Below are 17,225 nucleotides of genomic sequence, written 5' to 3'. Positions count from 1 at the left end.
TGTTGTGAAATAGACTGTCCCTAAAGTCTGTCTGGAAGTGAAACGTGAGAAGACCGCTCTGATCCAGGTCTGTGCCCCTCCCTGGGGTACCAATTATTCTATACAAAAGACTCTGACAGCAAGCTATAGCACACTGCTAAATTTAATTAATTTAATTAGTAATGAATAAGTAATCACTAAGGCTGGCTTCTTCATGATATAGCAGAATGTACATAGTTTCTTCTTTCTCTATAGATGGAGACCCAGACACACGGGTGGACCCAAGTGAACTGTGGCAGCTGGCTCAGGGACCACAGGATGAGCTGGAGGATCTTCAGCTCTCGGAAGAGGACTGAGGGCCTCCTGACAAGTCTTGGAGGCTTGAGGCCAACAATTGTGCAGCAAGAGGGTAGTAGACAGGGCTTTATTGTTACAGCACAACAGAACAAGTGTACTAAGTCATTTAGACCCTGAAAGGGAACTGGTTCTGCATAACCTTCTGTTGCCCCAGCAGGAGGCTGACCCTGACCTGCAGAGTAGTCCCGGTTCAGAGGGGGGAGGGAGGCTCCATGGCCTCTCCACTTTATCTGTCTTTGGTTTGTCTGCAGACCTCTACAGTTACTCCTAGAAGGGCTTGTAAATTCATTACTTTTCTTCTTAAGCCACATGTTTTCCTTTTAAAATATTCTTGGTGTTTTTTTTTTTTTTTGCATCTAAAACCAAAAGGAAAAATACCCTGGGGGATGGGCAATTTGATGAGTATCAGGGAGTGTATAATGGTTGCCTGCTAGATCATTAGAGAAGCTGAGAATGATCTGGGGCCCCTGGGAGCAGAGCTATGGTCCCTGACCCATTCTCCTGCTTGGGTGAGGCTCGGCCTGTGGGCAGGTGGGCCCCCTCATATGGAGATGTGGTGGTTGCTGGGGACAGTAGTTGCTGTCCTGGGCTGAGCTCAGGGGCTTGCAGGCTTGTTGACTGCAACGGAAGGGCCACAGGGAAGCTGGCCATATAGAAGACACTGCCCAGGCGCTTGGCTACCTACAAAGAGATGAAGCTAGGTCAACACCTGCCAGATAAAGGGGACTGGGAGACCATCTCCAGTCACAAAGAACACTTACACCCTCTCTAGATTGATGAGAAAGAACACTTACTTGTGCTCTGATCTTGAGGGCAGGCCCTAGCTTCAGTCCCATAGTGTTCAGAAGGTGTTCTTCTGTCAGTAGAGGCAAAGTCTCTCCATCTATTCCTTGTTCTCTGAATACCTGGGGACAAGATAAGCCCACAGAATAGAGTTGTATGTCTTACATGGAAAATGACTCAGCAAAAGGATTGGTTCTTTCATGTTGGTTATGGGACATTGCTCGGGACAGGGCCTCCTGGCCTAGTTCCAGGGACCTGTTGCTCCCCTCACCCTGGCATACTCGCCACAGCCAGACAGGCCCCCCACGAAGTTGCAGACATCGTCTACAGTCCATTTGTTGACATCCTCGGGGGCTGTGGTTTCATCATTGTAGAGTCCCCCCATGGTGCCTGGAGATGGAAAGGGTGTTACTAGAGCTTGGGCTTTTTCCTTGCATCCCCCCATGGGCTGACCTTTCTCTTAATTTTTTAAAGCTCTTGGTTCAGTGACAAAGGATTTTTCTCCCCATTGCACCCCCATTAGTGGGTGGCTAGGGTTGCCCACCTGTGTGGAAGTAGGGGCTAAGTGCCCCACAGGGGAATCCCAGGGGCAGTGGAGGGGGCATTGTTGACCCTGAGAGAAGCCTCTTTCCTTCTGCTCTGGTCCCTCCTGCTGGGGCTTGGCTGGGAGTAGAGGCCGGGCCTCTGGCAGCTGCTATCTCAGGGTCCTCTCCATCTGAATCCTTGGATGGCTCCTCAGAGACATCTTGAGCCCAGAGGCCAGCCCCTGTCCTCTCCTTAGGTTCACTGGGCTGGGCTGAGGCAGCACCAAGACTCCCCTTTTGAGGCTGGTTTTGGGCAGAGTCCTTGGGTGGGGTAGGGGGTCCTGGGCCTGGGGGTCCCTGGGGTGGCAGGGCCAGTAGTGGTGCTGAGCTGTGTTTCAAAACCAGCATGGAGCCACGTCGCTGGATCTCATCTGGACCCTCAGGGATATGCAAGGCCACCTCTGGCGCCAGTAGTTGTGGGCGGTGAGTGCTGCCCAGTTCTTTCTGCCTAAGCAACTCCGACATCTCCAGCCTGGACCGAAAGGGCAGACAGCAGGAGTCAGCATGGGCATGCTTAAAATGACTCTCACTGGTCTTCAAGGTTCTTACCGAGCTAAGCTCTGTTTCCGTAGAAGCTCCTGCTGCCGAGCTAAAATCTCAGTCTGGGTAGAGGGCAGGAAGCTGTAACCTGGGAGAAAAGAACAGGTCATTCTTGCTGGACCCTCTGCACCTAAAGAGGGCCCTACAACGACACAAAGGGCATAATACCCGCCTGTTTCTCACCTGGGGTCTGACACAGAGCTGTGGGTACCCCAAAAAATGGTGGTCGGAGATGGGAGCCCAGGGCGATGTGGGAAGCATTCTGGGGTGACAGCAAAGGGGGTGGCTGTGACAGCTCCCTGTGGACAGCAGAACAGTGAACACATGCCCAGTTCCGTCTGTGCATCCCTCCCCCTTTCCTGTAACCGCCTCCGGGTGCACCCCCTGCCGCCGCCTCTAATTGCCGACCCCACGGGCGGTCGTTGAGTCCCTGGTTTTGGCTTCAGGTCGTGCACTGCCCCCCGTCCAAGCTGGCGGCGCCAATTAATCTCCCCGGCGGCGCAGAGGCGCTGACCCTGTGGGCGGAGGCGGCTGCAGCGGTAATTACTGGGTGGGGGAGCACCTCTCATCCTGAGCCGTCCTGCGCAGGCGGGGAGGGGCACACGATGGGGTAATTAGCCACAGTCCTGAGACGGAAGGCAGCCGCAGATGCTGCGGTCTGTGGCCAGTGGGGTGGAATGGGGAGTGTTTAGGAAACCCGGGGCTCCTGCCCAGAGCTCTCCTTGGTTCCACTAGTCCGCTGTGGAGGCAGTATGTACTTTGAACAGCTCTGATGTGTCTAGAGTTGTAACCCCAGCCCCCTCTGCACTCAACTCTTCAAATTCCAGATAATAAGTGGCTTACTCTTTGCCTTCCTCAACACATCACCACTATATCTTAGGGCACCTTCACTAGGCTGGTCCCCAATTGCTCAACAAGGAAACTGGAATGGTCCTTTCTGCATATTTTTCCCCAGAAGTATTTTCTTGCTCACAACAGCTGGTGTTAGGAGTCTCCTGCACTGGACCTTGAACACAGTCCTTGCTGTACCTACACATATGTGATAAGGTCCAGGATGTGGCCTTGGCCTTCTCAAGTAACAAGCCTAGAGACTATGGGGCCTTGCTGAAACACCACCACCTTAGTACCTTTCAGAGAAGGATGGGGCAGTAGCTGGAACTGTTCCCTCCCGGTGCTGAAATAGGCCTTGCTTCCGACGATGACCTGTTGCAGATGAGGGCAGGTGTACTTCCAAGCTACTAGGGCTCCTCAAAGTTGCAGCTGCCACTTCTTGCCGAACCCTTAGCAGATCTAGGAAGGGAGGTAACAACAGTAACTCAGATGCTAAGCCCCCCTAGGATTTCCCCTTGGTTACGGGGCTTTGACCCAGTGAAGCCAAGAACAACGGGAGGAGGAGACTTTCATATGTCTTGAGCTCTGTTTTGTGTCACTGGGGCTGGAGGAGGGTCAGCAGGGAGACAGTTTGCTCTAGGACCTATATGGTTCAGCTGGGCAGTGAACTTGGAAATGGGTCTGAGTAGGTCAGCAATCAAAGTGATCTGGGAGAGAGTAGCTCCAAGCTAGATAGCTCGGTGATCACAAAGATGGGCTGTGCAAAGGTCAGTGGGACTAAAGTTGGGAGGGGACCTCAAACAGAAGGCTGCCTAGGTGACTCCTTTATAGATAGGCAAGAATAGGTGGGAAGAACTTGTCACCTTGCATTAAGCAATACATAGTACACATGGCCACGATAGTAGACAACTATTAAATGTGGAGGCACTCCTAGCCCATTTAGTCCCCTTAGTTCAAGCTCTACTCTGCTGCTCCACTGCTACCTATTTATAAATTACCTAAAAAGGGGAGGTTGGTCTAGACAGGGCCTGAAGCCAGCTCCAGAGCCCAATAAGTCCCCCCCCCCATCCACGCCCCAGCCATCCTCAGTACAGTGGTGATTGACAACCAGCTTGCCTGTACACCCTCTCCTGCACAGGCCTGCAGCAGAGCTGGGAAAGCAATTAAAAAGAAGGATTTTTAAATTATTAACATTTAGTGAATTATTCAGGTTCTTGGTGCCTGAGTTGCCCTGGGGGACAGTACCTTCTGTAAGAATCGGAAATTCTGCTCCTTTCCCTGAGCCCCCAGCCACTTCTGCCAGAAAAGATTCTCCAGTGTTGCAGCTGAATAGGGTGTCTTACTATTCCCAGGTAGCAGGAGTAGTGCCTCAGGCTTGGCTTCTTTCAAGCAACCTGAGGCACTAGTGTCCCACCTGTGACACAACTCCCTCTTTCCTGCCATGCCTGCCCCACAACAACAACAACCTTGTGACAGTTTGACCACAGATTCATGGTATTACACTGACTACTCGGAGTGGAGGAGAACCTAGCATTTGCCACAGAACCCACATCTCAACTATGTCCCTCCCTTACCTGTGCCTTCCTCTCTCACTCAGGGATGGGAATGCTGAGCGGGGTGGTGGCACATACCATGACTGGGGATACCCAGGTGGTAGAGACGTTGAGTTTCCTCAAAGGGGCCAGCCTCACTCAGGGCTGACATGAGCCGATGATAGTGGTCCTCAGGGGCCATTGTAGACTCCAGCTCTGGAAGCAGCAGAGTCTCTATTGGAAGGAGCACATGGTGAGTGCGTCTTCATCAAGGCCTCCTCTCTTGGTTTCTACCCAAGGTCTGGCAAACCCTTCAGGACGCAGGAACTCATTGCTCCCTCCCCTTTCTATGACTGCCTCCTTTTCCGGAGTTAGGCTCTCACCTTGGGGGGACTTGCTTCGCACCTTCTTCTCTGAAGAACAGTCACTAGTAATGTAGGAGGAACAGCCCAGTCTCTTGCCCAACAGTTCACCTGTAGAGGATGGAGTGAGCCCCACCCAGTGCCTCATGACTTGGAGGGAAAGCCACCTCTACCTTAGCTCAGCTTGGAACCCCAACTACCACCATGTTCTCCCTGACAGGTAAGACCTTGCCCAACCTGGTATCCCAGGCCAGAGGACACCATGACGGGTAGATGGGGAGCATAGCAGAGACACAAAGCCGTCTTGATGCTTGCCCAGAAGTAACGAGAAGTTCACACCAATATTTTACCAGGCAGTCTCCTGTAAGTTCATGTTGTTCTTCAGCCCCACCTTGGGGGAACTGAGTGGCCTGCCTTTGCCGCCTTGGATAGGGGGAGGCAAGTACAGAAGTCATGCTTCAAATCTACTTTATTCTGGGTCTTCCCAGCCCTGCCACCAGAAATTCCATTTCTTTCTCTAGTAACCTCTCCACTACACTTATGACACAGAAAGGAAGCTGTTGTCTCTCCTTGGCAGTATGTGCCACCTACTCATCCAGGCTCTAGGCTCTTGAGGGAACTCCTGAACAACTTACCCCACATAGTACATGGCCTATATGTGCTATGTCTCCATTAGGCTAGGCCCAGCCTCGGCTTCCAGTATCCCCTGTAGGATCCAGAGATCATACCCAACTTGCCAAACCTCAGGCATTAGTTGACCCAATTCCAGACCATTCTAAACACTACTGCCCAGGTTCCTCCTGAGCTCCTGCCCTAAGGCTAGGGTATTTGCTGAACAGCCCATGACATCTTGATTTCAGGTTAAATCTGCTGTCTTTGCCCTCCTTATCCTCACTAGCTAGAGGAGTATGGAGGAACAATTCCTTGGGTTATCCAAAATCTCCATGATGCCCAGCAAGTGCTGTTTCCACGTGTGCCCACCCTTCCCCAAATCTCCACCATTATCACCAGAGCTGAATTCCACTTTTAAAATTTTCCTAAATCTGCCATTTTTTTTTATCAAACTGGAGAAGTGTGGCAGCAAAAATGCCAATCAATCATTACATTATGGCTGACAGAATGGTGCTAATAGCTTATTGATCTCAACTACCTCACTGCCACTGGTCTAGCTGGCCATCTCAGGCTCTCCCTCAAAGAGAGGGACAGCACCCATTGTTTGGACAAGAGTTCCATCCATAATCTCTCAAGACAGATGGATCCAGCAGACAGATGAAGGGTATCTGGCTGCACTTGGGGCCACCAATAGTGTATCAGAGACCAGTGGGCAGGAGGGGCAGCAGCTGATCTAGGCAGGGAGGAGGGTCACTTAGGTCTGTGTGGCCTGGTCTCACTCCCTCTGTACGTGTTTTTCTTATCCCAACCCACACATCCCCTTAAGGGTCAGGCAAGGGCTCTTATCACAGACCTCTGTCTCTTTAACAATGGCTACCTGCAAGCCGAGAGAGAGAGGTGTGTGTGTGTGTGTGTGTGTGTGTGTGTGTGTGTGTGTGTCTTTCTATTCCTGAAGTTTGGATAATAACCTGATGGAGATGATCATGGAGTAAAAGCACCTCAAATAAGACCCAGTCCTATGGCAGACTTAATGAAGTCATATTCACTCTCAGCACACCAGGGTGCTGCTAACTATGGGAAGATGCACAAAGCCACATAACTTCCTGCAAGCCCTATAGTCCTCTCTTGTCCAGGAGGCAGTGGAAGAGTGAACCCCTACAGAGACAGAAAGAAAGCCCCTAGGAAATAGGGACAAGACCCTGAGAGAATGCATAAGTGAAGCAATACATAGTAACATAGTTGTGCCACTATGAACCCCTGCATACAGTGCAAAAGGAAGAGTGGCCAGACAGGTGAGTAAATATCACAGAGAGATGTATATATGCAGTACACAGACACCACAACAAGTATTATGATGGCCCTGGCTGGGAGGAAGTGTGTGCATGTGCACACACACACACACACACACACACACACACTTATATACCCAAGGAGGTCTCTCTCCATGTGAGCTCAGAACATCACAATCATTATAGACTTCTTTGACTTTACCCAATCAATGGGGCAATTAGATTTTATAAGGCGCTTGCTCAACTGTTTCCATCCGGCTGGGCCTCCATCAGGTCCCCAGCTGTTCCAGAAGCAGCCTCCTACTAGCCCACAAAGCCATTCAAGCACATGGGGCTTTGATAAAGACGTCCACTGTGGTGGACCACACCCACCCACCCAGCCTTTCCAAGCACCGCAGCCACACCAGAACTTTCCTAGGAGCCCAGGAGAGAAAGGTCCCTCAAAGCCCCTGAATCTCAGGTATGCCCTCACTGTAGCCTTATGGCGTGCTTTTCTTAGGAGTGCCATGATCTCTGCCAGTTGCCTCTCTGAGCTCCTGTGCTTCCAGTATTCAGTTTCCTTGGTGGTTCTGGGAACCCTAGTATTCTTTGCTCACCTTGCTCAGGTTCAGCACCCCTGGAAGGCAGAACTCAGGTTGTACATGTTCTGTGGGTAGGAAAAGTGAGCATTCTTCTGACACACAAATCATTCTACAGGGGGCAGTTCTGAGCTTAGGAGAGGCTTTCATGGTATCTGCCCCTTTGAGGAAAGGTTGGTGGGTCTTGGCCACTCTAAACCCACTCCACCAAAAGCAATAATGGAGTAGTCTCTGCTGTAGCCATGTCTGCCCGACTGTCTGGGATTAACACAATTACCATCACATGTAGCCCCAGGGGAAAGCCAGCCTCACAACCCACCCCCTTTGCTGGCCTCTGGCTGCCAGCCAAAGTGCTCAGGGCCTAGAGCTGCTGATTAGAGACTTGGGGAAGACAGTCTTTAGTCAGGATAGCTGTGGCCCCAGAGCCCCACTCTACCATTGGGATCTCTTGGATTCCTCACCTGCAGGTCCAAGGCCAATCTCCACGTTGCCTCTCTGGAAGTCACAGTGGCTTGGATGCTCAGGCATAACAAGGTGGTGGCTTTGATGTACGCTGGATATAAGGGTGGGGAGGTCGTTGTCCTGGCTGCAGCAGAGCAAGACAGACCAAGCTATGAGCTGCTTCATGAGTTGGAAATCTGGCACATTGTCGGTATGACGGTACATGACTTGTGGACAATATGCACTAAGTATGCAAAGCCAGCTGCACACTTCTGTTTGAGACCACTGACAGCACACATGTGTATGCCCTTTAAGCAGACCAAAGGGAAGTCAGGACCTGGTACTTAGACCTAATTGCAGTTTAGGACAACCCCTTCAGCTATCCTTCTTGCAGAGAAAAGTGTGTCCTGATTTGCCTTGGAGGGCAGCCTGAAGAGAGAGTAAGCTGTCATACATACTGCCAGCTCTGGCAGCAAGAACATGGCACATACTCCCTAGTTCCTAGTTCTTTTAAATAAGGAAACTAAAGTTCTGACCAGAGCTTTATAGCTGACAAGACTCATACTCACTAGCAGTGGGTAGGTCTGGAACTTCTACTCAGGACCTTTTGACTCGGTATAACAGCATTTAACTGTGTTTGTCCTTCCTGCTGAGTCAGCTGAACCCTCATCCACAGAGCCCCATAGAGGAGAGGATATATAAGTAGGAATTCCTTACCCTGGAGTTCTGTAAGCATCAGTAGAGAAGGAAGACACAGGAAGCCAAAGTCAGGGCAGGAGCAGTGGTGCCCAGTGCTCAGCACATGCCCTCCATAGCTCACCTGTGACAGAGCAGCCTCAGATTCTGGCAGTGCCTCTACAAAGTGACCTAGGAATCAACTCTGAACCTCATTAAATAGCTCCCAGCCACTGACCATGGTGACTGTAGCTGGGCTAATCCAGGGCTGGCACCTAAGCAGATCAGTTTCATCAGCAGACACCCAAGAGGGCCCCGGCCTAGAGGCCCAGATGTGTTCTTCCCATCTCAGCACTGCAGACCCAGAGGGCAGGTGGGGGTGTAAGTACGTTATAGGATTAATTGGCATGAGGCTCATCCCCTGCATCCTCATCAGTGTGGGGGTGTCAGAGAGAATTGCTATCTCAGCATGAGGGGGGTGTTGTGGGCTGACTAGGCACAGGCTGGAAGAGCTACAGTCTGGTTCCCAAGGGGATTTCCTTCTTGTTTGGAGGTAAACCAGTTTCTAGGGACTCCAAGGAGTGGGCAGAAAGTCTGTTCTCTGTGAACACAGCCTGGCTCACAGAAGGAAAATGAGGTCTCCTGCCTGCACCTGTATCTGGAAAAGTCTGGTGACAATATCAGAGTCACTAGATACTGGGTAGCATGATTCCATGGAGTGATAGCTGGTCAGAACAGGACTTGAATTTAGCATACATCTCATTCTGCCTTGGTAGTTTGTTCTGTGTTCTCAAAGATGATGCAGTTCTGAGAACCTGTTCATATAGCTTGGTCATTCACTGAACAAATTATGCTGATTTTATACAGATCTGAAAAAATTCCATGCATATATGGCCGAAATGCATTAATTACACTCTTAGCATCATGGTATGGGGTTTTTTTTTTCCATTTTTTTTCCTGGAACTTGCTTTGTATGTATGGGGTTCTTGAAGCCACAACTCACCCTCTGCTTCCCACTGCATTCTACTACATGTTATGGACCAAGCCCTGGAGTATCTCAGGAGGTTGAGGCATGGATGAAGAGATGGATGGTCGTGGTAGAGCCAGAATGCTGCGGGGGGAGGATCATGAGGAGGCCAAAAAGAGAAAAAGATTGGCCTACCACACCTTCTGGGGTCTCCATCCTGTTCCTTTGGTGTTATCATGAAATCCAAACTTGTTCCCTTCCCTATCAGTTTAGGGACCCTGAGGGTCCAGAGGCTATGCTGCTCAAGGCTTCACAGGCATATGGGTAAGTCACAATTCTTGCTTGATCCAAACAGACAGGTGGTCCCCTACATGGTTTGTCAGAGGACCAAAGGCAGAGGGACGATGGCTTAGTGGAAACGAGTGAATAGACAAGTGGAGAGTGACAACAGAGATGGATTCATAGACAGGAAACTAGAGACAGAAGAACGAGTAGGCAAGCCAACATGGCAAAACAAAGGGTCAGGTGGGGGTAGCACAAGGCAGCTGGTCTTGGCCATCTGTGGCTCTTCCTTTCTAGACACTGGATCCACCAGTAGGTAAGTTGAAGGCTGTCAGTACTCCTGGCCTTCTTCCCCCTTCCGATAGACTCCTGACTCTTGGAACTAAGGGACTTCTTGAGGGGCACCAGGCTGCAGTTGTTGACACTGTGATGAACATCCTCACTAAAGCCTTGTGAATGTGAGGAGGGTCACAGGAGGTAAGAACTGCTCCTGGAGGAGAGGCATAAGCACCAGCTTCCCTACTGGTCTTGCTGATAAATCTGTCCTGCAGCATGTATAGTAAAAAGCTCATGAAATGTCATCAATGTTCATGATGGTTCATACAAATGATCAGTTGAGCTGGCAACTTCAAAATTAGGTAGAAATAAGTTTAAAGATGTTTTATTGCAATGCAACCCCAGGATGCAGGCTTTGCCAATCACACAAATAATAACACATCTGAAAGAAGCCAGGACAGACAGTCAAATGTGACTGGTCTGGGCCCTGGCCACAGGAGGCTAGTCTCTTCCTGAGGCCACATCCCACTGTTGAACTTTTCCTGATATGTGCCCTGTAGGCCTTGGGGTAAGACTGGAGTCCACTAGCCAGGAGCTACAGCGGGGCATGTTCACAGACCTATTCCTTGCTCCTCAGGAACTGGGAGACTGGATCTTCCCAACACTCAAGCTTCCTTATATGGTGACTTCATTTTCATCTCCTTGCGACATCACCTTTGCAGCCCCCACCATGCTTTCATATTATGAATCTATATGTTCCTAAGAAAACCCCTGACCTGATAGGTGAGGGTTTCTCCAAAAGGATCCTTTCAAAACATGCTTACTTGGTGAAAAGCTTTCTGTGCCTTCTTTCTTGAAGACAAAACCCAAGAGGTCCAGCATTCAAGGCCCAGATCTTTAGCCCTCACCTGGCCAAACTGGCCTCTCGTATCTCATTCTAACACAACTTTGCAGAATCCCTTTGCCCCAGTGAATTCTCGTACATCCTTCAAGATGTCACTCAAATATCACCATTCTCATCTCCTGGTCCATTTCTGGGAGTTAAGCAGAGAATATACTGCTTAACTCCCAGAATAATACAGCCTCATCTTTGAGCAGATGGATACAAATGAACAGTCCCATCAGGGACATCATATACGCAGACTCTAGAATCTCTCTTCTCAGAACCTCTGCCTGTGCTACTTGGCATGTGGGATGTGTTTGGTTAAGGTGGGATCCGGCCACCCAGTTTCCGTGTTGTGCAAAAAGACATAGAAAACCTGGTGGATACTCAGCTCACATTGGTTCATATTGGTCAGAATAGTGAATAAGACGGGTCCATTGGCAGAGAGGGAGAAAAGGCAGGCAGCATAGAACTTATAAGCAGGACCCAAGGGGAAGCACAGCAATAAAACTCCCTGCTGCCTGTGATGTGTGTGTAGAGCCTCACAAACTTGGACTCCTACCTGCAGGATGTTTCTCTGAAGGAGATATTCACATCCCAGTGGGTGTGGACTCTGAAAAGGGAAAAACAGAGGGTCAGCGCAGCCCCAGGAATATACCTGGGCAGAAGGAAATACATGGATCTGATTCTGGCATCCTGCTGTACCAGTAGTCAGGGCAGTGGTTAACAGGCAATGCCCCATGTCAAGTTAAATGTCAGAGTCGCTTCTGGATTTACCAGAAATGGATGAGGACAACAGTCCTGACCTCACTTCACTTTGGGCACCTAAAGTAGCATGGGAATATCGTGTCCTGAGGCTTCCGATACACGATGCTTATTCTACTGAAATCAAATTTCTAGTTGCTGGGGCTGTTTCAGCCAGTGTGAGATCACACCAAGAAGAACCTCACAGCAGCCTGAAGGAGACTTGAAGGAGACTTGGATCATGAGCCCAGGTTGGTACAGGTTTCTGGGTCTCACTGTCACCAACCCATTTCCTAAAAGTGACCCCTGCAGAGAAGTGAAGTGCCTGGATGAGATGTCAAGAAAGGTTCCTGCCCGTGCCTGATACAATGTTTGCAGACCCTTGACTTTGCTGTCCCACTCCCACCCCCACAGTAGCCTCTTAGCCTGGCTATGGAATCAGTACCTTCTCTTCATGATATGGACATGTGGATCATCCTCCTGCTTCAGGCCTGGCTGCTGCCTACAAGCTGGGCCACTTCCATCACTGTCACCATCACTGGCTGAGAAACTGGGGGTTCTTTCTTTCTTTAGGGCATGTGTAGGGGGCAAAGTGACTGTTCTTTTGTCGGCCAAACGTCCCCGGTTCTGAGAAGGTGGGAAGAGGAGGGTTAGGTTAGGTCAGGCCTTCAGCCTCCAGAGTCTGGACCAAGGTGCAGAAGCCCCATTGCTATAGACCAGCATACAAGGATGATAGTGTGGGACCCACAGGCTCCAGTCCAATTCTCTGTAGGCCCAGCCTCAGTGGTGGCTCATCTTACATGGTAAGTCTCACGCTCCACATCCTAGAGAATGCCTCTCAACCCCAGTTCATTTCATGGGACTGGAATCTGCTGGGATATGTATGCAACCTGGGGCAGAGTTTTAGCCCCATTCTTGCTATCCATTGTCAAACAGAAACATCAATGAACAGTCTTTTTTTTTTTTTTTTTAATTTCTTTCTCTCCACCCCCAGCCCCCATTTCTGAGATACTGGGCGTGCTAGGCAAGTGCTCTGCAGTCTGAACAGTGTCCCACTCTGGGCTCTGGGAGCCGTAGTCTCTGCTGCATATGCCATCAGAGGTCTTTTGGGGCCTGCATTTGGTTACTTTCCAGAGTAGGTGATAAGGACCCTGTAGTACCAAGTCAGTGGTGTGAATCACTACAGTCTGAGGACTGGCCTCAGGACAAGACGGTTATTTCTAGGGACCCCTTTAAGATCTACTTGACTTTTGTCCTTCACTGTTCTAGGGACAGTAGAGTAAAGGTTAGGCTGAAGGGGTAAAGCCTTTATTACACCTGAGATTTACTCTACAGACACTATACCTACAGGGCTTGTGTCCCAGGCCTCTGTCATCCCACAGGCTTGGGGAATCATTTCTATGAGCGCTTGCTTGTCTCTTGATAACAGAAACAAGTTTTTTTTTTTCTTTCTTACATAAATGGGACATAAGGGCCATGAGATTGTCACTTGGAAAGGAGCCAGAGCCAGTTGCCTATTGCCAGCCTCAACCCCAGGACACAAATAGCTGGGCCCAGGGACCTACTTGCACCTTCCACACCCTAAGAGTACCAAGAGTTGGGTCTTGGGTGGTACCTGGGGAATGACCCATGAGAAATGGTACAAAGGACCCAGATGGTTATCCTGATAATATCCAAGAACTAAAAATATAGCTTCCTTTGTGTACTGAAAATGTCAGCCTTACAGCTTAACATATTTGAAAACATCTGAAAACCTAACCAAGAGCTAGCATGCTCATACAGTGGGAGGGGTGCCATCGTTCAGGGCCTCTGATTTATGTGCACACTGTATTCAAGTACGGAAATATCTGTGATACTGATACATACTTCTGGTCCTGATTATGGGGTACGGTGGGAAAGGTGGGGAAGTCTTTCTAAGAAGGAACCAGGAGTAGGAAAGTTGACCTCAGCTCTGAGTTATCCCCACCCATGGTAGGGATTGGGAGCCCTAGATAAACAGGAGGCCCATTCCTTTCTGAGCTGCAGATTTCCCACTTGAAGTGAGGGAGACACAGGGCTACTTGTTCCCCAGGCTTGTGGGGGTGCTCAATGTGAATTGGTTCATAAGCAGCATGACTCCTCCCATCCAAAGAGAAAATAGAACTCTATAAACCTAATGAGGATCCCTCTCCCACCAGCTACCTGCAGGGTGCGACAGTAGAGAGACTTTGACCTCTGGTTCTAGCAGTTGGTGGAATGATGCCTGTATTCACCTACATGTTTTGTGAACCTAGTATGTTGGCCTGCATTAGATCTGGCAGGCTATGCATGTGGTTCCGTTCATCTGCCCCAAATGCATGAGTTTGTGGTTTCCCAGCACGCCCCTCAGGACCCATAAGGAACAAATAAGGATGCTCCACCACTAGCCCAAATGAAACAAACATCTAGTTCAACATCAAGACCCTTATTGCTCTCCCTCCAAGTGCTCTTATTCCCACTCCTGAGGTAATCTCTTTTTTCAAATGAATCCATCAAACCCTTCTTGCATAAGGGCATGCATGCTTGATCCCTAATCTCTCTTGTTATTCAAGTACTCAAGACATTGTCTACCTTTAGTGGGATTCTGTAACCAGTCCCCAACTTTAGCTCACTAGATACTTATACAGCCTGCTCTGACCAGGCTATCCCATCAGGACACTCAGACATTTAGGCATATACTGGGCAGGATTCCAACTCAGCACCCCAGAGACACAGATTGCTCACCCTCAAGCCTGGGACTATCCCAGATCACAGTCAAAGCAAGTCTGTACTGTCATGCCTCAGAATGAGCCCAACCCCACAAACAGCATCACTCCCAGGTGTGCCAGATGATTTGGTGACCTCCAGATCTAGGCCAAGAAGAATGACATGAATAAGGCTATGCATCATTCCCACGATTTGAATAGCAATAGAGGTTAGTGTTTAAGAACACTTGCTGTGAGTTTGAGGTCAGCCTGGTCTACAGAGTGAGTTCCAGAACAGTCAAAGTGGTTACACAGAGAAAACCTGTCTCAAAAAACCAAAACCAGAACCAAAACCAAAACCAAAACCACCACAACACTTGCTGCTCTTGCAAAGGACCTGGGTTTTGTTATAAGTATTCACATGGCAGCTTAATACCATACTCAATTCTAGCTCCAGAGCCTCTCCGGCTTCATAGGCACCAGGCATGCATGAAACAGACACACACATAAAGCAAAATAATTCTTAAACAACAGCTCACCCTGTATCCAACCTGGAAATTTGCACCGGGATTCCTTCTCTTTCCCAGGTACAGTCTGAGAGAGTGCCAAGGAACCTACTGACCTATTTACTTTTCTCAGGTTCCTCTAGAACATCAGCAGGGTTGAGGTTAGGATGTTCATTCCCAGACAGCATAGCCACCACTTTTGAAGCAGAAACCCAGCCCTTCTGCCCAACAAGCTCCAGCTTATCTCATATCTCACCACGGGCGAGGATATTCTACAGCCTGGACAATCGCAGATCGGGGGGTGCACTTGCAGGATCCCCTTGGACATAAGCGTCTTCAGGCTTTTCCCTGCCAGGAGACCAAGCAGAACACGTGAGGGAGAGGCCAGGTGCATATAGCATTAGCATGCTTTCAGGGGCATAGCTGCAAGGCCAGATTTCCCTTTTCCCCGCAAAAATTCATGAAATTGTGCACGAAATTCACAATGATCTCTTAAACCCACCGTGCCCAACTTCTCATCTGAAATTCTCTCTCACCGTTGTGGCAGCTGGTTGGGAAATGCGGGGTCTCTAAAACTCAAATTCTGAGCAAGTGCCCCCGCCTGACCAAGGGATTACTTCCCCCCTCCCCGCCCTTCTCTAGAGCTCCACCCTCTCCAAACCGGTCCCAAGGGAACTCATGACAGAGGCTAGGTAGCTTGAGACCCTGATGAGGTGAGAGGTGAGAAGGGGATCTGGCCTGCTTCTGCATTCCCTTCCTCGCAGGAAGAGATAGGCCTAATAGAACGCATTCAGGTCTCTAACTTTTTAACTCCCAGCGCAACGCTAGCGCTTATTGAACCCGGCTCAGGAGCCTTCAATATCGTGCCCTTGGACCCACAGTCCAAACAGGCTTTGGCCAGCAGTATCGTCAACGTTGTTAGGTTCCGCTGCCCCCATCTGCTGACACAGCCTCCACTAAACGCGCACTCCTACCCTTGTCGCGAGTGCACCCCACCACTCCTGTCAAGAACCGCTGGCTGGGCGCCTGTGGGGAAGAGCCCCTCCCACTGGCCTCTCCGGAGTTCCCGTAAACTTCCCCTGCCTTCACGGCTCGCAGACCCAGAACCCTTTGACTTGGGCTGAAGAGATCAGGTAGGCTGAGAAACCTTTGCTGTGTCCACTAAGTCGCTCGTGCGTGGGTGGGTGGACAGGAGGGGCTGGCGAGGGGTGGGGTGGAAAGAGAAGGGTATCCCCAGCCCTGGAGCCATAGCGCCCCCTCTGGGCTAATGCTAGGTGTTCCAGGTAGCAGAACGAGGAACCTGGGGCACAGAAGAGGGACAAGCTGTGGCTCGAGCCCCCACCGTGACCGCACCTTTGTGACGGATGCTGCGCTTCCAGTCCTTGGCGGTCTCGCGGCCGCTGACGAACTGGAACTCGTTGGGTGTGAGCCACTCGCCCCGGTGTCGGATGGACGGGCCCTTGCTGCCCTGGCAGAGTTTGCGTACGTAGAGCAGCGCGCGGTTGGCGCCGCACTCCACCTCGATACACGGCTCACCGTTGTCTAGCAGCGGCTGGAAATCCGGTGCCGCGGCTGCAGTAGCTGAGAAGCGCTCGAAGGCCACCGGATCTCTGGGCAAGTAGAGATGAGGCGCGGCCTCGTGCAGGTTAAGGTAAGCACGCGGGGGGCGGAGTGAAGGAGCCAGCAGCGCCTCGTAGCCCGAAGCTGAGGCGGGCAGAGAGGCGGCCGGGGGCAGTGCTGCTGCAGCGGGCAGAGGCGCCAAGTAGGCGGGCAGTGGTGGCAGCGGCAGTGTGGCCAGGGTCGGGTGGAAGGTGGCCAGAGCCAGGGCCAGGTCCTCGCGGCCCGGGAGCTCCTTTTTCACTGCTGGCATGGCACTCAGATGGAGGCTTTTTGTTGCCTGCACGATTTATTTTGGTTGGAGTTAGGTCTTGGGTCGGGAAGTCCTGGATAGAGCCTGACTACGCACTCACTCGGCGGGCTACTGTGCCTCAGTGTTCGCAGCTGATGCAGCCCTCTTGCTGACCGCCGGGCCTCCCTGGACAGTTGTCTGGATGTTTAGCTGGGCATCGATCTTCTGAGGCATGGTGCTCCTGGAACTGCCTAAGATCTTGGGCTGCAGCTTCTGGGTCCTAGGTCTCTGCAGAGCGTCAGAAGTCTAACTGCACTCGCGTCCAGAGCCAGTCGTTTCTCAACACTAACCAGAGCCGGACTGATCCCGGCAGTGAGAAGTTGCGGAGTCGCCTGCCCTGTTCGTAGTCCAGCCTGGGGTTCTTAGCCTCAGCCCCGCCTTTCCCCGCCCCCC

At 50.8% G+C, this 17,225-nt stretch overlaps 2 protein-coding genes and 1 long non-coding RNA gene across 4 annotated transcripts in view; 2 read left to right on the top strand and 1 right to left on the bottom strand.

Annotated features, from left to right (window-relative positions):
- The window catches only part of Noc2l (NOC2 like nucleolar associated transcriptional repressor), a 13,573-nt gene extending 12,909 nt beyond the window's left edge, over window positions 1-664 (top strand). For both annotated transcript variants that reach the window (XM_048417750.3, XM_048417758.3), the window contains one exon: window positions 235-664. In XM_048417750.3, coding sequence (XP_048273707.3) covers window positions 235-335 — 101 coding nt within the window. In that variant the 3' untranslated portion in view covers window positions 336-664. The remainder of the gene's footprint in view (window positions 1-234) is intronic.
- Window positions 125-17,225, bottom strand: Samd11 (sterile alpha motif domain containing 11). Its single transcript, XM_048417726.3, has 14 exons — window positions 16,277-17,225; window positions 15,180-15,271; window positions 12,161-12,342; window positions 11,534-11,584; window positions 7,909-8,033; window positions 4,990-5,079; window positions 4,706-4,840; window positions 3,371-3,533; window positions 2,427-2,542; window positions 2,253-2,331; window positions 1,664-2,175; window positions 1,391-1,509; window positions 1,131-1,241; window positions 125-1,017 (listed from the first exon to the last, which is right to left on the bottom strand). The coding sequence occupies exons 1-14, from the start codon at window positions 16,791-16,793 to the stop codon at window positions 775-777; spliced, it is 2,535 nt and encodes an 844-aa protein (XP_048273683.3). The 5' UTR covers window positions 16,794-17,225; the 3' UTR covers window positions 125-774.
- The window catches only part of LOC125389646 (uncharacterized), a 50,259-nt gene continuing 49,471 nt past the window's right edge, over window positions 16,438-17,225 (top strand). Inside the window, exon 1 of the long non-coding RNA XR_007228510.3 lies at window positions 16,438-16,574. This is a non-coding gene — a long non-coding RNA (uncharacterized LOC125389646). The remainder of the gene's footprint in view (window positions 16,575-17,225) is intronic.

This window comes from Myodes glareolus, chromosome 6, assembly GCF_982192425.1.
Source record: "Myodes glareolus chromosome 6, mMyoGla1.1, whole genome shotgun sequence".
NCBI lineage: Eukaryota > Metazoa > Chordata > Mammalia > Rodentia > Cricetidae > Myodes > Myodes glareolus.
The sequence above is the reverse complement of the archived record's forward strand: the minus strand, read 5'-3'. Positions and strand labels throughout refer to the sequence as shown.